The sequence below is a fragment of the Artemia franciscana genome, chromosome 9 (genome assembly GCF_032884065.1).
Source record: "Artemia franciscana chromosome 9, ASM3288406v1, whole genome shotgun sequence".
Classification (NCBI taxonomy): domain Eukaryota; kingdom Metazoa; phylum Arthropoda; class Branchiopoda; order Anostraca; family Artemiidae; genus Artemia; species Artemia franciscana.
The window spans coordinates 26104707-26132410 of NC_088871.1; the positions used below are offsets into that span (position 1 = coordinate 26104707).

Here is a 27704-nt window from a genome sequence, read left to right on the forward strand (position 1 = left end):
CCTTATCTCGAGATGTGGACACCCTTGTGCCTCTTCTTCAACGGTTTCCTAATTTGCTAGGTGACACTGAGGCGTAACGTGATAAAATGCGCAGTTCAATTGAAAATCAATGGTCCATGCTTCCAGAGAGTATATGAGACATTGTAATGGGGGAAGGGAAGGAATATTCCCAGGGTCCGTCCACCTTTGGTCTTCCGTAAAAAAAAATCCAGATATAAGGAGCTGGCTTTATTCTTAATCTATATGCTTTGCTACTCGCATGCGGGAGTGCCGAACGGAAATTCTCCGAACTTGACCACTTAAAAACTAAAATCAGGAACGGACTTGTAACAGAAACAGTACAGGACCTAATGTATTCAAAGCAGTACATTCGCCGTTGAAGCAACTATCCACTTTTTGAGTGAGAAAGAACTACTAATTTCTTATAAGAACTGAAAGAAGTTTCCAAGTAAATTGATGAATTAGAAACTCCTGTTGAGGAAGAAGAAGAAATTGTCATGAGTGACTGAGTATGTGCAAACTGAAAATTACAATTTGATTTGTTTTTAGTTCAAAGTTAATTCAAATTAACTGGACACCTCAAACGGTTTTGTTGACTACTGCTTTCGTCCTTTGGTTTTTCCCATCTAATTATAATTTGACAAAAATTAATAATGATACTAGTTACCTGTACTCTCAAAAAGAACAGTTTAAAATTCAATACGAAGTTAATTTTGATTGTTCCAGCTGTTATCTTCCTCGTTCCTGGAGCAAAAACTTCAGTTTTAATTATTATTTAATTTTTGTCACACTGGGGAAACACCCTAAGTTTTTCTTTTATGTTGACAAAAATTAAGTTAATCAAAATTCATTTTTTTTTAAATTTAATTGTTCAAGGTCGTTCAAAAGTAACTATGACAGAAACCTGCAAGTGGAGTCTACTGTAGTTCATAACCTACAATTGAGTCTACTGTAGTTCATGTCTAGTTACTTTGACTGCTAATATTTCTAGATAAAACATTTTGACAAAACAAAACTTTATCCAACAAAATACAAAAAAATTTCTGCGACCAATGTATTCAACAATTTTTTTGGCTGTCTTAAGGTGTAATCGGTCAAAAAAAAATCGCAGGAATTTTCAATCTTTTTTCATTTCTTGTTCAATTATTGAGTTTCTGTGGACTGTTAGCAAACAGTTTTGTCTGCCTTTCAACAGACAATTAGCTAATATTGTTAAGTGATAACTGTACAGCAAAAAAAGCCCTTAAAGCAGTTTTGAACTAAACTAATAAATATTGTCGAACCTTTAGAGACAATCTCTTAATTTATCAAAAATAATCTTTCGTTTAAAATTGAAATTTTACAATATTTACACAATTTTAGTAGCATAATCCTAATACATAAAAAAAAATACAATTGTAGCTGCAAAACCAGCTGCTAACGTTATTTCCTACCTTAACCGCAGCAGTGCTATTCTCGTACATTGCACTAATCACTTTTACGTATTTGTTTGGTATACCATACAAGGATAAGATCATCGCTAACTCCAAACTACAAGCTAGCTTCAAAACTCTGCAAACTACAAACTACAACTGCAAACTACAAGCTAGCTTCCCAATGTTTGCCACAATTGTAGCTGCTCGTCGTGTTAAATAGTTTTTCTTTTCTGTGTCTTGGTCATTTGCCAACTATTTTTTTGAAGATATAAAAAATTTCGTTAATTAAATTTATTATTGCTTATGAAATTCTGTGTAGTTATTGATGGGTTTCGACTTCTCCTCGATCGACACTGCAAACACATCAAAATAAAATGTTATGTCACTTGTATCATTGAACATTTTTGCAAGCTATTGATGCAGTTTTTCCATAGTAGAAAATTTAAATTTGCACTTCTGTGCTGTCGGGATAAACAACCAAGAAAGGCTCCGATTGACAGGATCTAAAATACCCCTTTCACAGAACTCTTGTCTCTTTCGCATTTATTCTTATTCATTAATGGGCTCAAACTTAATGTTTTCAAAGCAACGCAGTACATTCGCCGAACAAGCAGCTTTCCAATATCTGGGAATGTCCCAGAAAACATTCACTTCATATAAAAATTGGACATGAATTACAAGAAAAGGATAAAAGGAGAAAATCCAGTAAATGAAGAAGACGAATTATTTTGTATGACTAAAAATGTTTTCACCATTTTTTTTTTCGCTGCTAGGGTACGATCCTTGACTCGACTACAGTGAAGTCGGCTATAGTTCATGACTACTTACTTGGACCCCTTATATTCCTTTCAAAACATTTGGATAAAATGGAGACAAAACTTTTACTAAACGTTTGATGCAGTCAACTACAGTTCAGTTAAAAATCCAAGCAATCAAAATAAACACCTGCAAATTCCAAGCTTAAAAAAAAAACACAGAAGGATAATCATTATCTAACCAATTATTTAGACTGAGATTTTAGTAGGAAGTTCTTCTAACTTTATTTTAAATACATTTAAAAAATTTAAAGGTAATATGTCTATTAATCGAAAGATAATTGATAATTATTTGTAAATGGCGTAAGATTGGTCAGAACAATGAAAAGAGGTGAGCGCGTGGCGGCAGCCGCGCATGCGCAGTTTCTTGACTTGCACTCTTTTTTAACAGCTTGTACTTTTTTTTGGCCTTTATTTGCACTCTCATTTGACGTTGGTAGTTTGCAACCCTGTTGTCGGGAGGTTGACATCCCAAAAGACATAACTATTGGACCTTTCAACAATGCTGACCAAAATAGTTCCCATAAAATTCAGTTCGGATGTGTTTTGGGGAATGATAAGCTTGTGGGGGGGGGACTGATTACCCTCCATTAGCTTCTGACTCCTAAAAGGGCACTACATCTTTCGACTTCCAATCAAATGAGCCCCGTACGATCCGAAATTTATGCGACCATCTGTTCTATAAAAACCTTATATGCCCAGGGCATATCCTGCAACACTTGCTCCTGGGTTTTGGGGGGTTGTGTCCAACCTGACGTTCTTGTTTTATGTTCTTTGGACTATTTTGAACAAAACGGCTATCTCAAATTTTGATCGGATGCCCTTGGAGAAAGAGTGTGTCAGGGAACAGTTGATCTCCATCACTTTTGACTCTTAAAAGAAAACTCGAACTTTTAATTTCAAATCAAATAACACAGCCACCCTCTCTATAAAAAGCTTACATGCCCGCGGGGCATAACTTACAACCCTTCCCCCCACATTCATGGGATTGGGTCGACCCCAAAGGCCTTGTTGTGTAATCTTTGGACTGTTTTTGAACAAATGGCCATCTCAAAATTTCTATCGGGTTATATCTGAGGAGAACAGACTGTAAGGAGGGGAGGGGTAGTTGCCCTCTGTAAGGAGGAGGGCCTAAGGTTCCAAATATATAAGTTTAGCGTTACCCATCAGAAGCTACGACTCTGAGAAAATTTGGCTTATTTAAAAAAGGGGGTGGAGAACATCCCCAAAAATCAAGCACTCTTAATGAAAATTTCACCTTCAACTTCAGGATATCACCAAATCCTACTGTAGAGCGTTGCAGGATTGTTTGCAGGGGAAGAAAATTCCCGGAGTGATTTTCACACGGAAGGAGTGAAGCTGATTTTACTGGCATGATTTGAAAAAGGGTCAGAAATTAAATGAAAAGAAAAGCAACTAAAAGTAAGGTGCAACATTAAAACTCAAAACAAACAGAAACTATTTCATATAAGATGGGGACTGCCGCTTCATCAACCATCACTCTCTACGCTAAACTTTGAAATTTTGTTACAAAATGCTGAATTTGAATGAGAAGTATTTTTAAAGAATTTTATGATTTTTGTGTAAAGAGCGAGGGTTGAAAAAGGAGCGGCCCCTCTTACATACGAAATAATTTCTGTTCGTTTTGAGTTTTAACGTTGCTGCTTACCTTCAGTTGTAAAAAATTATCCTTTTTAATCTTATTTACCAGAATATTGATTGTATAAAAAAATTTCGATGAAAAAACTGGCCAAGATCAGTTATGTCAATGGTGAAGGTTTAATCTTGAAATTAGTCTAAAATTCTAGGTTTAAAGAAAATATTGTAAAATAATTTGCTCATTTTTCATGAACCATCTAAGATTATTTTACAATCTTATATCTTAATCCCATAGTCTCTTTTTCATTTCTTCATCTGCTAACATGGGCTTGTTTTGAATGAGTTTTGCCAAAAAAGTATGCTGCTAAACTACTTCTTAGACCGGTAAGAATGCAGCATCCCCATATTTTTAATAGATGACCAAGCATGTTTTTGTTATTACTAAGTTCTAAATTTTATTCTAGATTAAATTTAGATTTGATGCTGTGTGTATCCTTTTTTTATGTTAAAAAGCGAAAATGATTTATACAAAACAATAAGCTCCGCAATATGTAGCTAAGTGTATCATTGTTCTTGCATGTATGCTGTGTCAATGACCAACCTGTTTTTAAGCCTGTCCCTTTTATAATGCTTGGTTGAATTACTGATATTTGATAACCCTTTGCATTTTCCAGATACCTCATTACTGGAGTCAATATCTCCCGATTTAGAAGAGCAGATTTCCGAATATCCAGAGTGGGACTTCGATTGACCGCTCTGTTTAACTGCTCGATTAGAGCTGTGATTTTTTTTTTTTTTGTGTCTTCATGTTTTAATCAAAATATTTGTTGTGCTATATTGTATTTTAAATTTTCATTTATTATTGCTCAACCAACTAAAAAATAAGATTGCGTCGTGTTTTTTCTTTTGTTCAAGGATTTGCCAAAACTAAGGTCATTAGGGGGGAGGGATTTTTCTCGTGAATTTTGATGGACTAGTATTACTATACTCACGAGTTGGGGTCTGATCACTTATTTTAACTACTCTAAGTAAAACTCACATTGCTTTTAATTTTTTTTTCGTAGCTGCAAGGATGAACCAGCTTCCCTTTTTTCAATAACCATATGGCTTCCTTGCATAGAATGTTTTTAACTATAGGAATTGATGGTCTACAAAAAAAAAATGATGCGTCTGAATTCAGATGATAAACAAGTATTATGTTTTTTTTTACAATAGATACCAGATAATACACAACCACCAGCTATCTAAGTAGAGCGGTTTTCATACTCAATCAATTAGAAAAGAGTAGAACTCATCCATGTACAGCGCTTGCCTTGTCATCTTATCCATTGCTGGTAATTTCTAGCTCGAAGAGATTCACAGTTATCATATATTTATATATAAGTCTGATACAATCACCCTAGGATAAAGACGAATTACTCCTCAAGGTTATGACCTATTTAGATCGGTTTTGTAGCCAGAAATATCAATAGGTCAGTTTTAAGATAAAAAAAACTATATAGCCGATTTCGAGGCCGGGCCTTCGCACGCGGCAGGCTTGTATATAATGATTTTCATTATTGCTTATCCTGTAACTGCAGATAATGTGGACTGTTCTTGATGTCATGGCCTTACGTTAGGTTCTATACAACCACCATGGGAATAATACTAAAAGGGCAAACGTTCGTTGTAATGAGGTGTCAAATAAGCAATAACAATTGAGTCAAGAATGTCTGGTGTGAATTCAATTCCTCCTTGCAGTTAAAGCATTAAAGAATTATCTATTTAATGGGATTTTCTTCTGGAAGTGGATGTCGTTCCTGCTGTTGCTTTTCTCCTAACCGTAGATTGCATTTAGGATTCGATGCATGCGTTGTGGTACTGGTTGTAATATGTCTTTCATCCGCAGCTCTCGCTTGCGCTTCATTTTCGTGCATCATTACCTCATAGTTTTATCCATGCTTTTACTTTGGCTGTTCTGATTCATTCAAAATAAGGTGTTCAAATGCCTATGTTCTCTGAATTATCTCAAATTTCGCATAATCATCATTAGCAATAGGATGGCAAATCAGCAATTTCAGTTGGGTTAAAATTTCCTGCCGTGAATTCATTCCTCTTTCCTGCTTAACACGTTCCTTATTCAGTCGTAATTTTCTCAAAGGTCGGCAATAGCATAATTATCATGTTAGTTTAAAGACACATTTTCGTTTTCATCTCAATGTGTTGTTGTTTCTTCTTCAAATACGATTCTTTCTTTCATTTTCGTTTATCATTACCTAGGATATTTTTTCCACCCCTTTTGCTTTAGCAGTTTGGATTCATGTATCATCCAATGTGATTTCTTAAGACATCATAGATACCAAAAATTGTTTTTCCCAGCTTCTAACCACAGATCGCTGTTCCAAATTTTCGTTGGTAATTCATTGTGATTCTCGCTGTCGTTTGTTCCATGCCTTTTGCTTTAGCTGTTGACATTCTCACTTTTGCTTGTTTTCTAATCATACATTTATCCGTGATTCATTTTTATTAAGCTGCTGTTGAACATTTTTTCCACATCGTTTTCTTTAGCTGTTTGAATATGTCTTGTCACATATGATGATGTGGGGTGTTGGACGAAATTGTCTTTCAACGAAATATCGTTTCAACAATTGTCGGTTAAATCATGTTATGTTGTTTGTACTTTATTTAAGAAAATGGAGCTTATATTTGAAGTAGCGCCTTTTTAAAATTACGCTTTTGAAATTTTACCAGATTCTTCTTTAGACTTGCCTATAGTTGCATCTTTCGTCGAAGTACATAGAATTATCAACGTCCTTAGCTATTACTATTCTTTCACTAAGAGTTTTAAGGTGAAGTTTAACAGCATTCAACGTAGTATCCGGTTCTTCGGTAGGAACTCTTAAAAAACGCGAGTGTCTCTATTTACTGCGTTTTCTTTGATTGGACCTTTTGCTTCGGCTTGTCTTTTGTCCTTATGAAAAACATAACACTGAATCTTTGTTGTTGTTTTTTTTCAAAAAGAGGTCGATACAGCATCAATCTGTTCGTTAATGATCTTATAAACTCTGGTGTCTTTATTTATAGTTATTTCATCGCTTAGAGGTCTTATAAAATGTTGAACGTCATTATTTACTGTTTTTTCTCTGATTGGATTTTTACATTTTGCCTGGGCTTCTCTTTGGTCATTATGAAATACGTATGGCCGAACGTTGTTTTTTTTTAACAAAGGCACTGGAAATATTAACGACCTCATCCATGTCAAAATCCGAAACCCAATCATCATTGCTATCATTAAAAAAAAAAATTCTTTAAATTTCTTCCTCATTTTTGATTTTCAATACTTCCTACAATTTTTTAATGCCCTTTGCTTTAGCTGTTCTGTATGGTCTAGTCTCATAGTAAAATATGGACACGTCATTGTAACAAAAAAAGCCCTAAAACCATAAAAATGGTGGCAGATCGAAAAACAAACTACACTACTGGAACCGCCTTGGCAAGGCACTCTATAAAGGGAACTTATATTCCCTTGGCTTGAAAAACAAGGAAATTGGCCGCAACCACAAAATTGGGAATTGAAAGCATTTTTTCTCCTTTTTTCTTCTCTGGAGCTAACTGGGCACTGAAATGTCAAAAAGAGCTATTTAATGGCTCATTTTTAAGGAAATTGCTACATCTACCTGCTTTTGTGATTAAATAAAAAAAAATGTCTAAAATAAAATCAGTTTCTCTTTAGAATGAACCGCATTTTCGTATACAAGGCTATGAATGACGTCGTAACCCTAGGTTATTACCACAAATGACATAAAAAGTAAAACCGATATTATGATCTTAGTACTGTTACTATAAAATGACGTCTTGCTGTGCAGACTATAGTTCAAGGAGAGTCAGTCAATCAATTTATTAATACTAAAAAAAAAACTATTAGAAATGTAAAGCGGTTACTAACCCCAAGAAGCTTTGCTTGTAATGTGCCACACAAAACAAAAATGAGACATTTTTATAAGACGTATGCAACAACAAAAAAACACTGGAATGAGACAAGGACATTTATCAGAAAGGAGATTTAACATATGAGGGAATATGATTTTAAGAGAAGATTTGTTTGTTTCAAACTTTCATATTGGGCATTCTCAAATGCTCCTAAGGAATACAGCATCGGCTATGGAAAAGCAGGGTATCAAATCCAGAGATATTATATTAAAGAACGAGCTATAGCCATAATAACCGAAGTGTCGAAATGAATCATAATACAATTAGTGATTCAACATGCACTTATCTTTCGACAAGATGATATAACACAATTATTTTTTGAAATATTGCTTCCCTGGGGTATGGTGCTAGATTTCGAAGCCTGATTCCCCATAGTTCATCTTTTACTATCCCAATATAGTAAAGAACGAATCTTAGTTGTAACTGACATAATCATATAGTTTTACTGTAACATCATTCATGGATGTGACATACGATTATGAGGTCATACCTCATCATATAGTAAGCGAAGATGCAGTTTTGGTTAAAAAATTGATTTTGGTTTTAAAGTTATTCTTTGCCACGTAAATGGAGCGATTTACTTTAAAATGGGTCCTTGGAAAGCTTTCTATGTAATTATAATTGTCCTGCTAGTATTGGAGGAACAAACAGGAAAAAGAAGAAACATCAGTGATGCTCAAGCAAAAAAGTTTTTTGTTGTTGTTGTTGTTGTTTAACAAGGAGACTAGAGTTTCCTGAATATAGTTTTCGGCTACGGTAAAATGCTAGGTTGCTGTTACCTTTGCAGTCTAGTAACCCCTTCTTTCTTCCTTGGTTACTTTTATGATTTCAGGTATGCCATTTTCAAATGTCACATATATATATATATATATATATATATATATATATATATATATATATATATATATATATATATATATATATAGATAGGGACAAGTCCAGTGCATGTTCCAACAAATGAGGTTGCACTAAGCAAAGAGTTTTATGAGTCTGGAATTTCCGTCCCGTTCAAATCCCTTATAAGATAAGATAATTTTATTTGCCAAAAAAAAAAAGAATAATTTTGCTGCACCTGCTAAGAAAACCCCTAAGGGATTGTTGGGAGCAGGTGGAAATCTTCTATTCTAGGTATTCTAAAAAATACTATTTTATATTATTCTACTTGGTAGTATCACTAAATCCACACATAAACAAATAACCATTCTACTTACACAAAACATACATAAATACTATTCTTTTGCAAGGAAAATTTTTTTGGCTGTGGCCTTGAAGGTTACCAGATGGCTTGCATTTTGAATCGCAACCGGTATTATATCCCATGCACAGGGATCAAAATTTCTTATTACAAAAGAAGCTCTAGTCGTTTTGCTAAATTGATGTAGTAGATTCGATGCTGTTCGTGTATCATGACTATGAAGATCACTATTAATAAAAAAAAATTCAAAAGAAGAGGGAAGCAAATTATTAAGATGTTTGTAAATGAGAATACTAACTTGATAATCTCTAGTTTTTGAAATATCAAGAAGTTAATTGGTAATGTAACATTCGTTAGTATTTTCAGTAATAAATATTTTAGGTGACAAAAGTTCAATAGCTTTTTCTGAATTTTTTAAAACATGACACAAAATTACTTGCACATATAGATCAATCATAGGAAATATACGGGTGAAAAATAGCAAAACAAAGTAATCCAATAATTTTCTTTAATACTAAGTTTTTAACTCGGCGAAGCACACCCAAAGATAATGACAATTTTTAAGCTATAATATTAGAGTGTGAGATTTTCGTCAATCATAAAACCTAAATACTTTGTTATCAGTACTCTTTTTATTTGATTACCATTTACAATTAGCTCTGAATTAGTCTCAATAATAGAATGTCAGAGAAAACAAAATGTAATTAGTCTCGGTATAATTTAATGTCAAAAGATTAAAGTCTGCCCACTCAATAAACTCGACCAATGCCTTTCTCATTTTATCAGAAGTAGATTAACCGATAGCGCAGCAACAAGTAAAAGAATATCATATGCAAAAAGGATTATACCAGTCTCAGAAAAATAATATTGAATTCGATTGGTAAAAATAAAAAAGGACCCAGTATAGACCCTTGGGTTACTCCGCATCTTATCCCATTAGCTACAGAAATTGAAGAGCCATTCACTACGATTTGCTTCCATCCACTCAAATAAGATTTAAACCATAAGATGCTATTTCGAGTCTCACCGAATTTATCCAGCTCAAGTAGGCTAATAAGTCTTTTTGGTCAATTGTGTTAAAGGCTTTCTTTAAATCTAGAAATAAGGCAGCTGGAATCAAACCCAATTAGCACACTTTATTTACCCAATCCACAAGTTTGATTGTAGCCATTTCTGTTGATAGTCCTTTCCTGAAACCATATTGAGTGTCTTCAAGAATTTTATTTTTTTCAGTGTAATCATTTAGCCTAGGTCCAATTATCTTTTTATATACTTTAGAAAAAAAGAAGAATAGAAATAGGTCTCATTTGAAAGGTTACACAAACCACCTTTGTGTAATGGTATTATCTTAGCGACCTTTGAGGTTTCTGGGAAAATGCCCTTTTCCATTGATTTATTAATCAAATGACAAAGAATGGGTATTATAATTGACTGAACCGATTTTGCAATCTTCTGGGAAATCCCATCTACACCACTTGCATTCGAATGCAATCTATTGATAATTTTTCCCACTTCATCTACATCACAAGGATTAAAAGTCCTTTGAGTATTTACTAGAACTTCAGATTGAACTATTTTGGGAACCTGTATTTTTTCCCCAGCATTTTCCCATAGTTTTGCACTCTCGCTAAAAAAATACTTAAATATTACATAATAGTTTACTCTGTCATTCGGTGTGGTCAAATGTCCTCTTTAAGTTTGTAGTTTAGTGATAACCTCCATTTACCCTTTTGACCCTGGAGCGTATTTACTGTTTTCCAGGGTTTTTTTTTATGTCACCTCTACACTTCGTAAATTCATTTTGCAAATACGTTTTTTTCAGCTTTTCTTTTCAATCCATTCAAGATATTCCTATAGGTTTTAAATTTCTTAAAATTAATAGTACATGGTTAAGCTAAATACACTTTATAAAGTCGATTTTCTCGGTTTGTAGAATTTAGAATAACCTGAGTAATCCATGGTTTTCTGGCGAATTTCGCCCTTGTCATTTTAGGTCTTCTAAGAAGATACATCTTATTTAATACATTTGCAAGAGTCCAATAAAATATCATACGCAGCCCATGTATCATCTTCAAATACTGGAGAAAATCTAGATCACCCATATCTATCATATTTTTTTTTTTAATTTTCTTCTCTTAAATCACGGAAGATTCTTTTATTTAAATGATCATTCTGGGTTATTATTCCACAGGAATTCTTTACTTTACTCATGAGAAAAAAGTGGTCCGATCCATCCGTAATTAAAACATCGGCATGCTAACATTCAAGTAGATTTCCGCCCACGAATATCTACGATTTCCCAGTAACTCGTGTAGGGATAGTTGTCAGTGGATATAGAAAAGAAGGAATCATTAAATTAAGAAAATCTAGACGATTTGAACTTTTAAGGAGGTCAATATTAAAATCACCCAATATATAGATTCACTGTTAAAATTTTCTATTCAAGTGTCCATCTCCCTAATAAAAACATCATCATTATATGATGATACTAACTGTTGGGGTGGCGCTTTGCGCCACCCCAACACCTAGCTGGTGGGGGTGCTTCGCGCCCCCCCCCCTGCGCGCGTAGGTCGTTACGCGCCATATTAGTTACGCGCCATTGTAGTTGTGTCCCTGTGTCCCACCTGTGAATATAGATAGATATATATATATATATATATGTTTTAAACTACGTAAAACTTACGAATATACAACATTCTTCGCTATCCCATTGTCTGTACATATAAATAGATTGTCAGGCTTACCGAGTCTTGAACATTCAACGTATAATTGTCCATAGGAAAAACAATTCGTATTCAGATCTATACCTCATTATTCTAATGATTGCCCTTGAGCTTTGTTGATGGTGATTGCTAATCAAACATTCCCTGTGTCCCCATCGTCATTTATATATCCCCCTTGTGCCCCCCGGCGTCCCCGTTGTAGTTGTGTCCCTGTGTTCCAGTCGTCATTTATAGTCGATAAACATGACATCAGTCGACACACACGTCCCAGTCGTCATTTGTGTCCCGGTAACCCAGTCTGTAATTTCTCTTTGAGTGTCCCGGTCGGCATTTATATTCCCTGTGTCCCGGTCTGTATATACATTCGTTTTTGAATTGGTATATGATGAAACAAATTTTTTGTTTTTTTCCTTATTTGTTTTTGGTTTTTATTTGATTTTTACCTTTTTTTTTAGCTTTTTTAGTTTTTTTTCTTTTTCTTTTTAACTTTTTTAGTTTATTTTTATTTTTTTTAGTTTTCTTTTTCTCCTTTATTTTTAAGTTTTTTCCCTTTTTTTTTAGTTTTTTTTTCTTTTTCAGTTTTTAGTTTTTTTATTAGTTTTTAGTTTTTTTTCTTTTTAGTTTTTTTTTGTAGTTTTTCTTTTTTAGTTTTTAGTTTTTTACCCTTTTTTAGTTTTTTAGCTTTTTTAGTTTCTTTAGCATTCTCTTTTTAGTTTTTTTTGTAGTTTTTACCTTTTTTAGTTTTTTTTCTTCTTTTGTATTAATGCTAAAGCCAAGGTTCGAATCTGGAACCTCTCGGACCTAGAACCTGGAACATAACGCTTGAGCAACTCAGCTACTTCGGCTTGAATGCATTTACCTTTTTTATTTTTTTTTTTTTTTTTTAGTTTTCTTTTTCTCCTTTATTTTTCAGTTTTTTTACTTTTTTTCTTTTTCAGTTTTTAGTTTTTTTAGTTTTTTGATTAGTTTTCATTTTTTTTTCTGTTTAGGTTTTTTTTAGTTTTTACCTTTTTTTTAGTTTTTTTTTTTAGTTTTTTAGCTTTTTTAGTTTTTTTATTATTTTCTTTTTAGTTTTTTTTATTCCCTGTGTCCCGGTCTGTATATACATTCGTTTTTGAATTGCTTTTTTTTGTAGTTTTTACCTTTTTTAGTTTATTTTTATTTTTTTAGTTTCTTTTTGTAGTTTTTACCTTTTTTAGTTCTTTTTCATTTTTAGTTTTTACCTTTTTTTTAAGTTTTTTTAGTTTTTTAGCTTTTATAGTTTTTTTTTGGTATTTTCTTTTTAGTTTTTTTGTAGTTTTTACCTTTTTTAGTTATTTTTCTTCTTTTGTAATAATGCCAAAGCCAAGGTTCGAACCTGGAACCTCTCGGACCTAGAACCTGGAACATAACGCTTTACCAACTCAGCTACTTCGGCTTGAATACATTCGTTTTTGAATTGGTATATGATGAAATAATTCAGACGTCATATGCGGACAGACAGACACACACACAAACAAACAAATTACTTTTATATATATATAGATTACTCCGTCTTTACTCATAACTCCTTCTTTTTCGACAATGCCCAACCTCCTCACTCCATAACCTGCCACTCTTTTCTTTCACTTAGATCCACAAACTTGTACCAAATAATCTTAAAACATTATTAGTCAGTGTTTCTCCACCTGTTTGAGACAGTCCGTGTATTAGAAGAGCATTCAACCTTCTTTCCTGTTCTAGATCATTGTTGCGGTATTCTACAATCTCAATACGGTTTTCTAGCGATATAATTTGAGCATGAAGCCCTTTAGCATTTTTTCAACACTAGGAAATTTGGCGCTGTAGTCGAGATTGATTGCATCATAGATCTTAGTGACTACAGTGTTAATCATTTGTTCATTGATCACATTTTTGTCCCCTGACATTTCTCAGGCACCTGTTTGTGAATATCTTGACGAAGATTTTCTTTAAATTTAGAAATTTCATTCTTTGCGTTAACGAGGGTAGACGAGATTGAAGAGACACTGTCTGCACAGGTAATTCCCATAATTTCCCTATACACATCCAGAATTTTGGCCAGTTCAATGAATGTACTTTGAACTCCTTTTGTTGTTTTTTTTTCTTTGAAGCATTGATGACGTTTTCTTCAAAAGGCAAAATGAACGCCTCACTTAATGATGCTTTTTCATGTGATCTGTAGCAAAATACTTGATAAGATTTTTCCTTCTTCGATACAGTTATACAAACTATTCGAACAGGCCATAAAGGATAGCCTTAGAATTTGCCAAAATGCGACGTCGTTAGTAACGTCGGCAGAAGTTTGAGATTGAAACTGCTATACTGAAGACTTAAAACAAATAGTATAGGGATTTCTTGACCACATTATATTCTAGTAGTATGGAAAGATCGTAGATAAAAAAAGAAAAAAAACGTTGATAAAAATGAACAAAATGTTAGACTAGTAATATTTTACAAATATATTGAAATATCGAACAAAAATTTTCTGACGGTTTAAACAGCTTTTTTTCTTTTGTATTACATGTTATAAGCGAAATTGCTTAAATCGTTTTGTTTTCAAGAAAGCGCAAAGGCACTCGAGTTTTTAGAGAAATTTTAAAAGACTGCAAAACTATTTGCGTCTAGTTTCTTTTCATTTTGGGCTAATTTAATTGAAGTAAATTTTGAATCTTCATGCATGCATTTCTTTTTAGGATTGATTCTAGAGATTTTGATTACCGGTAACGACAGCCCCTCTCAGTGTCTATTTTAACAGAATGTCCCAGAGATGACTCTAAATTCTAAAAAGAAAATGGAAAATTAGGAATATAGACATGATATTCGACTCATGAGCTGCTTGGACTTCATGTTATTTAACAGGGGCTACTACAAAATTTATAGATGATGGTCGAATCGTGGCATTATTCCCGATGTTGACATGTCTATTATTGCTAACATTAAAAAAAAACGAAGAGCCACTCCTTGAATTAAAAATACAGAAGTGTTAGTATGGGCGTGTGTGTTTTAGTCAATATTATATAAAGATACATTAAGGGAACAATTCACTCCCAATAAGTGAGTTATTATCTCTGTCTCTTCTAGTTAACCAGATCAAAAAGTAAGTACATTTAGAATGTGAATGTCATTTGCTAAAGTCCAGAAGTGTTTCTTATACCCATAAATCATTTTAGGTAGCTTTCGTTGTTTAATATACACTTAAAGTAAACTAAAGAGTCAGTCTTTAATAGCAAGTTCTCAGTAGTAGTTAAATTAAGTGTATCAGTTAGCTCGTATAAATTCTGCTTCTTCCGAAACAAGATGATAAAAATTTGGAATTTTCACTTAGCAATGTAGCTGACAAAACCGATTGTAAGGAGACTATATTAGTTTCCTCATAAAAAGCTAGATTTCTCTTTTAAATAGCTTTCATTTTGCTAAAGGTTTGTGATTAAAAAATGTCCTGTTAAACCAAAAAACTTGAGCTTTATCAAAAAATGGGTTTGGCAAATTTAGTGCTCCCTGAATTTTGAGGTTTCTTTCAGAAGAGGGGGGGGGGAAGGGAATTTGAAATTCAACCCTTGTTAAAAAAAATTTCGACAAGTACTCGCCAAGGAATAATTGAATTTACATATAGTCCTAGAAAACAAAGCCGTCCTAGCCGATTGATTGCCATTCTAGGCTTGAAATCCTTTGTCCAGGGGTTTGAGTTTTGATGTTGTACGTTATTTGGTATTGAATGTAGGTCACTGGTGTGACTCTGTAACTCGAAAGCAAAGAATGTTAGACCTCCTAATGCACTTCCTGGCTGAAGAGCCATGAAACGGATATCAGCACCCCCGTTAGGGGCTATAAAGTACAATGCCGTATTCCTCATCTTACTTATTAACCGAGAAATTTAATATATTCTACTAAAATTTCAAATGATACATCTCAGTCTTGATCATTTAGTTTCTGTGAAAGTTTGATCATTTAGTTTCTGTGAAAGTTTCAAAAAACGTTGTGAAACTTGTTTTCAACAAAACTCTACTAGCGCAGTTAGCAAGAACCCATTGCAGCATCAAGCTACCCCAAAGTAATTAGAACTGCTTTCATTGGTCTTCCCCTCCATTACATTTATAGCTGCAATCTTGTATCAGTACAATACAACTAATGTCCTCTCTTCGCCCAATTTATATAGTCAGTCAAAGGAATACTTAAAACCATGTTCCTACTTTTAACGTGCTTATTGGGTGTACCTTATATGAATAAAGCACACATTAACGCATTACTTTTGTAGCCGATCTCATAAAAGGGGTTTGATGATTAGGGAATTTCCGAAATAATGATAATGATGTGAAAACCTTGCTAGGTTATATCATCTCCTTCCAAACCAACGCATCGAGTATAACAAGCAGTATGCTTTTAATTGATTACAGAAAAAAAGCTTTTTTTCAACTCAAAGTAAGAAGCAGCATTAAAACAAACAGAAATTATTTCGTTTATGAGAGGGATTGCCCCCCTCATCAACACTTTGCTCTTTAGGCTAAAGTTGTTTGATAATTTAAAAAAAGCTTCTTATTGTTCTTATTAAACAGCCCCTGCGTTTCAGGGGTCGCTATTTAGGAATTGGGATAACATTTAAACTTTAGCGCCAAGAGCAAGGTGTTGATGAGAAGGCAATCTCCCTCATAAACGTAGTAATTTCAGTTCGTTTGTAATATTGCTCCTTACTTTTAGTTGATTTTTTTTAATTTAATTTCCGATCTTTTTTTGAATGATGCCAGAAAATTTGACTCTATACCCTCCCCCCCCTTTCTCACTGAAAGATCCTCCAGACAATTCGATACCGGGAGAAATTTACCCCAGAGAATTACCTTTAACATCTCCACACGTAAAATTGAGTCGGCAAATTAGAAAGTAAGACAAATAAAATAATTTCAGATACGAATTTTGGTAAATTTCCCAAATCTAAATTTTCCCTTGAAAATTTCTACCCCCCCCGAAATATCTCTCCCCGTGGAAAATTTTTTCCGTAGAAAATCTCCGGTAGAAAACTCACAACCCACCCAAAAAGTGTAAGCACACTTCTCAATAATAAACACTATACGTACACAGTGGACAAATCTTATAACTTAAAGACCTTTCTCCAGGGGCTTTAAGGGTCGTGTTATCTCCAAATGCATGGTTATTTGACCTTTCAACTATCCTGGACAAGATGGCTATCTAAAAAATTCGACTGAATAATTTTAAGGAAAAAACGGACGTGAGAGGGGGGGGGGGACTAGCTGCCGTCCAATCTTTTGATCAATTAAAAAGTGTACTAGAACTTTTAATTCCTTTTGAGCCCTCTCCCCATATTCTAGGACCTTTTATTTGATACTATCACCCCTGGGGAAAACCAATAAATCTTTCTTGTGGAAAGGAAATCCGCATTTTACCAGGTAGGAGCTTGAAACCTCTGCTTCACATTTTTCTGATACGCTGGATCTGACAATGTAATTTTCATAAGAATCCTTTGATTTTAGGGAGCGATTCCTCCCATTTTCTAAAGTAAGGCAAATTTTTTTCAGGTGCGTAACCTTTGAGGGGTAATACTAAACTTGATGAATCTTATATATTTGAAATAAACAGATTCTTTTCGCATATCTATTGATATCAAAATTCCGTTTCTTATTAGTTTCGGTTACTATTGAGCCGCGTCGCTCCTTATAGTTCGTTACCACGAACTGTTTGTTTTGTTTCAAATTTAAAACAAGCCATTATGTCTATAGCTACTACGTTTATTCTTAGTTTGGTAAAATTTCCCCTTTGATATTGAATGTTTCCGCCTTTGCAAAATAATTTGCATAATTTCAGTTTCTTATCTATAATTTGTGTTCACCATTTAACATGCTTTCAAGACCTGTACACTTATCATTTTCATCTGATTCATAAATATTCGGAGTTCTTCCTAGACAGCGGATCTAAGTATCTTTCAAGTATAAAAAAATAATTATTAACCTAATCAATTATTAATCTTAGAGTGAAAACATAGTTGACGCACCCCCTCCACTATTTAAAACCACACTATTCTTCTCTTAAAATTTTATCTAAATCAGATCTAAGTGTAAAAAGCATCATACACATAACTAATTTGCTTCATAAAGAAATCAGACCATTGTAAATATAAGTAAAATAGCAATTCCTGTCACATTTCTTATAGAGGGATTTAGTTCGACTTTTTCTAGAATCGCTAAGTACTTCCATTTTTTCAAATATCATATTAATAATCTTCAGTAGCTAATCTCTAATCTCATATCCATCATATTAACAGCCTTCCCACTGCTAAGTATTGATCCAAAGGAGCTGTTATAAAAATGTAGACCAAGAATGCACTTTTTGGGGCTTTAAGCAACGCATACCGACACCTACATCCCCTTACTTCCCCTCTATTAGCTAATGTCAAGCTCTGTAATACATTGCACTAATTGTCGAAGTCTCAAATACATGGACATACTCAAACAAAGATTAAGAAAAACCAAACCATTCATTTGTAATGAACGAACAGTGAATAAAGAGTAACCTTCTTAAATAAACACAAAAGGCTCAAAAAATGGAATAAAAAACTGCGAGAAGACACTGTAAGTAAGAGGTATTCGTGTTAGTAGTAACCGAATAATGTCTTTCTTACGTCTCTCTTTTAGGTACCATCAAAAGATGAGATGTCTGGCTGTTGGGCTGCTAACGGCTGTCTTCTACGTTAACATTAGCACTTATGTTCACACATCACAACAGATTCAAAATCTCATAAAAAGGGCGTTTCCAGAAGCTACTTGCATTATTGTCATCAGTCAAATCCCTATTTCAAACTTAAAGCTTAAATTTCCTGTGATCAGAATTACCAACGTCAAGTCCCTTCAAAATATCCAGCCTAGTAATTGTCATAATATTCTTTTGCTTTCAACACCAGAGAAAAACAAATCAGTAGAAAATATAATGCTCAAGTTACTTTCAAAGAAAATCTTGTTACCTCTAGATAAATTACTAATCATATCTGCTAATCCAAGGGGAATTGGAAAAAAATTAATCGGTAGTTTTAGCAGTACAATAGTCATTAAATTATCTAAGACTGGACCTCAGATTTATTCCCAACACATTCAGAACCTTCAGGGAGACGTAGACTTAAAAGCACGAGGTGATGTTTACGATCTACCCAACCTATTCAAGTCTGGAATAAATTCAATAAAAGGATCTAACATGAGACTTGGTACGTTTGCTTTTCCACCCAGCATTATCTTCGATGAGAAAAACGAGAGATTTGAAGGACTTGACATTGACATCGCACGCATTTATGCAGAATATTTAAAGCTAAATTTGAAAATAATTGAGCCAGCAGATGGCCTATTATGGGGAGCTCCAACAAACGATTCACGACTTCACACAGGCAACACTGGAATGATTGTACATGGAGAAGTTGATATTGGTGTCGCAAACTACTTCCTCATGCACAGTTATTTACCATACGCTAAGTATATTTATCCGCATGATTATGATACGTTTGGAGCACTTGCACCACCTCGAAAGAGATTAGCAAAGTGGAAATCACTTATTGTCCCTTTTAAACCCACAACATGGCTAATTATATTTACTTTTGTGATATTCTGCTATATAGCAATCTTAAGTATATCAAAAACCTACAAGAGAGTAGTGTCTAAACCAGTCGGAATCCTAGATGGCTATGTTAATGCTGCTACTTATAATATTCAAGCTCTCTTTGGAAGCTCTGCTAGCAACAACGCAAGTCCTGAATCGTTGAAAGTTTATATTTCTCTACTTTGGGCTGCGTATTTTTTCGTCGGGATATATTATAAATCCAGTTTATTGGCAAATTTAGCAGCACCGTTATTTGAGCCACCAATAGAAACTTTTGAAGATGCTTATCAACTTGGACTATCTGTTGTTTCAACAGGTGATTCGTTTCTACGAAGCTTCGAAGAATCTTCTGATCCAATAATGCAAGCTTTAGCGGAAAGATTTTATGTTAGTATTGATATGGATCAAATTGCAAATGATATTGCAAATGATAAAATAATTTTCATGGAATCATCTGAATCCCTAAAGGTAAAAATCTGAGTTCTTTACGTACTGCTACTAGCTCTTTCTAAGACAAAGGTTAACTACTATCAATGAATTTTTTCGTCACTAGGTAAACATTACGGAATGCCCTTGCGTTTCTTAAAAAGTAAGAGAATCCCTTAGTTTTCTAGTGCATACAAGATATCTAAAATTTCAAAGGCCCAGAGGAAGGGTTTGAGCCTCTCTATGCACATTATTTACTTCAAATGAAAGATCTTTGTTCTGAAAAATTTAAATTATTGATCAAAGGTTCAACGTTCGAAAAGTTTAGAAGTCAAACTGACAAACTACACTTTTTTTTTATTTTTTTTTATTTTTATGGCCAGAGCACTGAATGCACATTATTTACTTCAAATGAAAGATCTTTGTTCTGAAAAATTTAAATTATTGATCAAAGGTTCAACGTTCGAAAAGTTTAGAAGTCAAACTGACAAACTACACTTTTTTTTTCTTTTTTTGATTTTTTTTTTAATTTTCGTGGCCAGAGCACTTAATCGACTCTTAAACTAAAATTGTAGAATCACAAGAATATCCTGTTCTAAGCAAAAAAAGATTACCACTGAAGAATCATAAACAATTTTTACTATCTAATCTTTCATGTATTTTGGGGGTATAGGGCAACTAAGTGTTAGCTCCCTGTCAAAATTCGCAAAAAAAATATTTTGGCTTAAGCTTTTCTTTTCAGCAGCAGTCTCTTGTTTCTGGTCTATGCTTTGACAATTTAAGCCTATTTGAGATGCGTTAACAGCAACAATATTTGTCCTCTTGGAAAATCTCTGTTTCCTATTATGTATGTAATCATGTATCTAGGCTCAACATTTTTAAGATCCGTCTCCCACAATTAGCCAAAAGTTAATATCCACTTGGTCGCTCCAAACCTGAAGCTACTGCCTCTCTTGTTAATCAGTATTTCTGATCAACAATGCTTTAGTGTTTTCTGAAGCTACTGAAGCTTCAAATTAGTGTTTTCTCATTTGGAAGATTCTCCTGAAATTATTTTTTTTTACTTAGGTAAAATTTCTTTCAGGAATTCCAAAAATCCAAGATTTTTCGCTATTTTCAAAGAGATTTCTTCTCAAAATATCTGGTGACGCTAGGGCTCCTAAGAGCTACTGAAATTTTTAAAAATTAATCAATCATTGTAGTAGAACAGTATACAAAACACTAAAAGAGATGACGTCGGACTTTATCAAAGAGGGTAGCGCATGTAGATATGGACAGTAAATGATCTTTCGTATTTTATCAGCATCCACACGAAGTAAAGAAACTAAAGTCGGTTCACTGGAAGATACGATAGAACTTAGGTCTGAGGTACTTAAGTAACTGCTATGTACTTACGTATCTTCAAAATTTTTTATATGCCAAAGGAAATGCATTGAGAAAAGCTTATAACAAAAGATAACGACTAACATTTCAAGGAACTATCCACTCTAAAGAACTTTTGAACCAATATAGTTTAATCTTGTTCTTGCTGGATGCACATATATTTGAAAGCTTAAAGGGACTAGGATGCTTTCTCATTATATGGCACAAACACTCATACAAAGGCCGTTGTGCCTACTTTTGTGGCCGATAGTTATAGTTTCAAATACGGAATAGTAGAACTAGATCTAATGTGAGTAGCGAAACCGCCAGGTACGCATTCTTGGGTTTTTGTTGCCTGTTGTATAAACATAGGATGGCCGCTGGAGCGTCTTTGGTTTGAAGTATTAGCTTTATAGTTAGCTGTTTTGACAAATCAGATATATTGTTAACTCTTATACCTCAAATCTACCTCTGTATCTACCGCAAACCTTTACCAGCTTCAGCATCAAACCTTTTCCAGCTAGTTAATTTTAAAATATTCAGGTACTTTTCTAGTTTGAATAAAAAACAATAAATAAAAGAAAATTATCACTCGGACACCATAAATATTTTTACATTTTGAACAATAACTTTAGCGATTCTGTTAAAATTTTCAGGACTTATTCTAGTTTTAATTGACAAATCAGATTTTTCGTTAATTCTTGTACCTCAAATCTACCTCCGTATCTACCGCAAACCTTCACCAGCATCAATTAGAAAGTAGAATTTTCAGACAAAGAATCGGAGACGCGAAAATCGTTCAAAACTCGTGGACGATGACGACTTTCGAAAAAGTCAGACTTTTATGTGCCTCAAATTTGCCTCGGAGACTACATCACCCTCTTTATCCTCAGTCCAAGTTGCTACAATGTTCTGATGTATTAGGGATGTTAAACCACTTCCTAAATTCAAAATTGTCTTTTCAGGACGGCATCCTTTACATTAAAAAATTCACCCTCAACTTAAGAAAAACTCAAATTTGTGAAATAGCTAGAGCGGGAAACTTTTCAGATTTGGAATCAGTCCATTTTTTTAGTCGAAATGTGACTGAATCAACTGTCTAGCAATTTGTATGAGATTGACCGATTTTTTCACAATTTTGCTAGAATCTCTCCCCCAACCTCACTCTTTCTCAAAGCTATAAACCCCAAACATTTCTTTGGACTTTAAGCATTTAGTTTCATGTTCATCAGCAAAAAAGATCAAGCAAAAAGAACACTTTTTTGTCTCAACCTAAAAAAATTCAAATTTTTGAAAAAGAGCTAGAGCAGTAAACTTTTCCGATTCGAGAATCAGCACATATTTTTTATTTGGATAGAGAAAGAACCATTTGTATAGCAATTTGTTTGCTATACAATTTTAATACCACAATTTAAAACCCCAATTTTAATAGACTATTAGTGAAGTCATTAATTTATGAACACGTTGATTCCTACCAATGTAACATTGACTTTTTGACATGCGAATTTTATTAGAAATCTTTTCATTGCCATTTTTAGACACAGTAGCTTTGATAAATTAGATCTGCAACTATGTTAAATATGATTGCATGAAAAATTGACACACTTCTGATTTGTAGTACTGGAATTATCTATGGAATAATGTATGTGCCAATATGTCGAGAATCCTTACCTCCTGTGGTAATCAAGCGATTGAAAAACTAACTGCGGGAAGTTCTAATTGATGAAGAATCTCCAATGCTTATTCTATACAATTATCACCCAAGAGAAAACTCAAGAAACAAAGTACAATGCTTCCAGGCAATACAAAACTTCTTTGAAGAATTTAACACAAACAGATAAAAGTAAACTCCACTAAGTACATTTTAAACTCACTAAATATTTATTTCACTTACTCCCAAGAACCCAAAACCTTGCTGAAAATAGTCCTAAGATCACATACCGTGCCCTCGGGTTTGACAACTCCCATATAGCCCCCGGGAGAAGGATTGTAAGCTATGCAAGTTACCCCTTAGCAGGATGTATGGTTTCAATGGGAAGGGTGGCCCGAATAGACTTTGGAGGGGGCTCATTCCTGGAAATTAGAAGTTTCAGTTCCCTTTTGAAGATCTAGCCTGCTTTTCAACCAGTTGTAATCGAATGAGTTGTTACCAACTGCAGTGATCTTTAAAAAGTTTCTTATTCCAATTCAAAAGTTCTTGTGTTTTAGCAGTAGTTTTTACAGAATTGTGGCAAAAAGTCCAACTTTAGCATGAAGAGTGAGGTTTTGGGTAGGAGTAGTCCCTCATATACGAAGTAATTATTATTTTTTTCAAGGCTAAATTTAATTCCTTACTTTCAGCTGAGGAAGTCATTTTTTAAAACTGAATTTTTGATTGTTTTTCAAATCATGCTAGGTTTTAACCAAGACATGATTTGGGCTACCAGCCAAAAGACGTACGATTTATTTCTGTTGAAATGTATGTACCAATTATTGTAAATTGGTTGGTAGCTTTCCACTTTGTCAGTTTTCTGCCTGAAAATTGAAATGTTCGATTGTAAGTAAAATTTTAAACAAGATTTGATTATTTAGTCAAATTTTTCGAAGGACAGTTGTTTGTTGAATAAGTTTTTCATAAAAATTTTATTTAAGAAATTCGCGTAGACGGAGACAGGTATTATTGTTCATATTGATGGAAACTCCTCTGATGTTGAAATACATTGTACACGTATGTTTAAACACATTTACATATTTTTATACAGAGGAAAATTACCATTTAAAACCAGTGAAAACAAAGCCCCTGGTAGTACTTGACCCTTCATCCCCCAAGAATTTTTTTGTAAACCCCCTCCCAGTACAGATAACAGAGGCATATGCCAAAAGTATTCCCGGGAATCAAGAGGGGTTAAATATCAATTTCTACCTCCTTCTCCTCCTTCCCCAAAACTCATTCCATATTTATATGAAGGGTTAAAATATTTGGGCATTAAATGCGCTCTTTGAGTCACTTGCCTCTCGCCACTTTTTCATAAAAATGATGTGTACTTACAAATGACTTCATATAATTTTTGAGAAATATGAGGCAAATCAGTTTAACTAAATAAAGTTTCAAAATAAAATAAGAAAAGTTTTGTGAGATAAAAAGATGGGTGTCTTCCAGCAGTACCTTTACCGAGGCTCAGTCTAAATGAAGGGAGATTAAAGATTAACTCCTATCTCGCTTAGACTCTTTCCTATATTTATCTGAATGCTCATGAAGAATTAGACAATTTGGACATCGAAATGTGCTCTTTTAGGTATTTATTTTGTTTGCCTTCTCCATTTTGTGTGTTGTGGAATTTCCCATGGGGGGGGGATTTCTGCGGTAGTAATTTTCCATGTGAATTTTCCGTAGGGGGAAACACAAGGGGGAACGCTGGCTTACATCGTTTCTCATTGCTTCACAGAATTCTCTCAAATAGGAGTAATGTAATAAAAGTTTTGAAATAAAGCACGTCTTAGTCCGTCAGCCAATGTTAGCTATAGTATGAGCCGTCGGGTTATATGCTAGTTATCTTAGAAGTTTTGGGAAGATTTTACGTATATTTCTTCAAATAAAATAAGAGAAATTTTATAAAAAATGGTATTCAAGGATATCAAGGCTAGTTGAAACTCGTTTTAATCACAAGTTATTTTATTGTAGTGAACAGCAAAGAAATAAGAGATCGATAACCTATGAGGGGAATCCAAAATTTTTGCAAGTGCCATTGAATAGTGGATTTTACTTTATATTTTACTTTATATTTATCTATATAAGTTGAAAACTCTTTGTTCTTGTATTTCCTGTCAATTAAATTAGAATTCAGATTTCTTTTTTTGTGAAGCGTTAGATTATTCGGGATAAAAATTCAATAAACTATAAATTAAAAAAAATCGTTTCTGAATGCAAGCATCATATTCTAGACACTTTTTTAACATCCTATTCGAATATACATGGATCCCACTAATGTAGACTGTATATTATTTTTTTCAATTTAAGGCTAAATCAATGGTTCGATATACAGATCAATACGGCAAGCCGCGCTTACAACTTATGAAAGATTACCTGAAGTCTTTTCATATTGGTGCTCTTGTCAGGAATGATTCTGTTCTTCGAGATCTACTGAATCCCATTTCCTTAAGAATATCTCAGGCAGGACTTTCTATTCATCTGAAGGTCAAAGCCATTGATACGTATAGACGAATAGCAACTCCGAAAGGCATTTTAGAAACAGCCGAAGAAACAGTAGCTTTCTCAATGGAAGATTTGCAGGGTATCTTTTATGTTTTTGGTTTTGGCTTACTATTTGGGCTTATCACCTTTGGAATAGAATCTTTCATCTATTCTAAGGAAGCTAAATAAATTATTTTGGGTATTTGATAAAGATTTACAAGGCTTTTAGGATAGTGATGAAGATTATTATTCGTTTGCATATACACTACAGTTCATAAATGTTGATGGTAATTTATAACAGCTTTAGAGCAGCCGATTGTAAAAAAGGAGGATAATAGTTCCGTGAATAATTAATAGTTACGCAAAACACATGCAGGAAAAAATGAGCTTCTTACGAAAATTAATTTTTCTAATAAAAGAATTATTTACCATGAGTATATAAATAGTAAAGAAAAGAGAAAACTGCCCCAAAACACGCCAAGAAATTGTATTTGATTTGTAGCCCATGACACATGTGATGCGTGCTATAGATATTGAGATTATTATAGCATTAATATTTTTATAATATTAATGTAGCTAGATGCTATTATTATTGTACTAAAAAACAAAATAGAAAATAGTTTGAAAAATATAGCAGCAGAAATTATGGAGCATGAATGTGGAACAGAACAGTTTATTTATAATATTTTTGTAGCTTTATCAGCTTTGTCTCTATCCTTGATGCTAAAGGTAAAGGTAAAGAATACGGCATTGGACCTTACAGTGCATACCGGCGGTGCTAATCTCTGTTTCTTGGCCCTTCAGCCAGGAAGTGCAATAGGGGCATGGGGGCCAACCACCCTGTGCTTTCGCACAGCCTCCCTGTTCATCTTCCCCAGGTTTCTCCAAGTACCCATTTAGAGCTGGGTCAACACTGGCTCAGGTTGTAGAGTCTTGGTACTGACCCCTGTTCAAACGAAATAATTAGATACACTGGGATTCAAATCCTTGTCCTCTCAAACGAAGGATCCCAAATCCAACGCACCAATCCACTCGGGTAGGACCATCCTTGATGCGTAGATTTTTACAAAGTGATCTTGTTTGTATCAGAAATTCATGAAAAAGAAATTTTGTTTTTTAGACTGATTAAAACATTTCTTATATTCTTTACTATTTGCACTCCCTATGCTCAGACACGTATCTTATAATATAAATACACTCAGGAGCGCACGTAGACTGGGTGTCAAGTGGCTTCAGAGTGTTTTGAAAAATGACTGTGCTGACGTTATTGCAGTTAAATAATAATGACATTAAGTTCTTTACGTATAAAAATTCCATCAAGTCCATGTTGGCAGACTAAAAAGCAAGTGACTTTGATGGTCAAATCTAAAGCAACATTTTTCGTTTAAGACTTATTTGATACTTCTTTGAAGAAAAAACTTTTTTCCATGCAATTCTTCCTGTTTTGCTCCTCGACATTTCTTTAAATTCAAAGTCCAAGTCAAAAAGGAGATTGCAAGTTCTTTGACTTGGATATATATCGAGTTTTAATGTCTTAAGAAGCTTTTCTATTAAAGCACAATTTTAATCAAAATTTTTTCAATAATTTAGAAATGAAAGAAAAATAACTGAAGAATAAATCTTAGATACGTATTATAGTGTTCCTGTACATAATCTATATCAGTACATGGATAGGGCTATAAATTACGAGGTCAACATGCACAATTTTCCTTAAAAGAAACGTGAACGTTTGAATTTATATTGAAATTGGCGAAAAATTGTGGTTTTGCAACAGCGGTAAATAAAGATTTTTATTTACACTAAGATTATCAATTTTCAAAGCAATGTGTAGGCTACTAAAGCATACTTTGGGTTATGCGATTCCTTAACATAAAATTCTTATGGAAATTGTTTCTGTGTGGTATGCTCAAGCTTATTAAATGTCAATTTTTGAAGAATAACTTATTTTCACAGTAAAAAAATAAGAAACAAATTAAATAAGACAAATTTGTTCCATTTATGGAATTTCGGAAACTTCAAATACACAAGTTAACTCTGAAATAGCTTTATAGAGCATAGACGTCTAAATTTTCTATTTCTATATTCCGTTGTGAAAAAAACCAGTGAGCAAAACTGAAAAAGAGTTGCGCTTTTTAGTATTACACGAGCATTTATTCTATTTTGACGAGAATTTTAACATGAAACCGGGGCAAGTTGAAGCAGCTGAAAGGTATCCTCGCAATGTGTTCCTTCACCATAAACTTTTAACCTGTGGCATCAATTACAACGTAGGATAGTGCCTAAGCAGGAAATGCCATCAGAAGACCTTGCAGAACAATATTATAACTTTTTAAAAAGGAGAAATGAACACCTTAGATTATAAGAAATAAATGTTGAAATTAGCGACGTACCGTAATTATTGCTGATTCCATAAATGTTGCTTTTAAAAAATGCCGTAAT

At 33.7% G+C, this 27704-nt stretch overlaps 2 protein-coding genes across 3 annotated transcripts in view; both read left to right on the forward strand.

Annotated features, from left to right (window-relative positions):
- The window catches only part of LOC136031201 (STE20-related kinase adapter protein alpha-like), a 36464-nt gene extending 31800 nt beyond the window's left edge, over nucleotides 1–4664 (forward strand). The window contains exon 8 of the mRNA XM_065710565.1: nucleotides 4504–4664. Coding sequence (XP_065566637.1) covers nucleotides 4504–4580 — 77 coding nt within the window. The 3' untranslated portion in view covers nucleotides 4581–4664. The remainder of the gene's footprint in view (nucleotides 1–4503) is intronic.
- Nucleotides 4665–13369: 8705 nt separating this feature from the next.
- On the forward strand, nucleotides 13370–26685 carry LOC136031202 (uncharacterized). Of its 2 annotated transcripts, none has more exons than XM_065710566.1 (3): nucleotides 13370–13734; nucleotides 18358–19774; nucleotides 25092–26685. In XM_065710566.1, exons 2-3 carry the CDS (start codon nucleotides 18371–18373, stop codon nucleotides 25452–25454), a joined length of 1767 nt encoding a protein of 588 aa, XP_065566638.1. In that variant the 5' UTR covers nucleotides 13370–13734; nucleotides 18358–18370; the 3' UTR covers nucleotides 25455–26685. The 2 variants fall into 2 exon arrangements, with proteins under 2 accessions (XP_065566638.1, XP_065566639.1); XM_065710567.1 differs by lacking the exon at nucleotides 13370–13734 and adding an exon at nucleotides 14415–14813.
- The last annotated feature ends 1019 nt before the right edge of the window (nucleotides 26686–27704 follow it).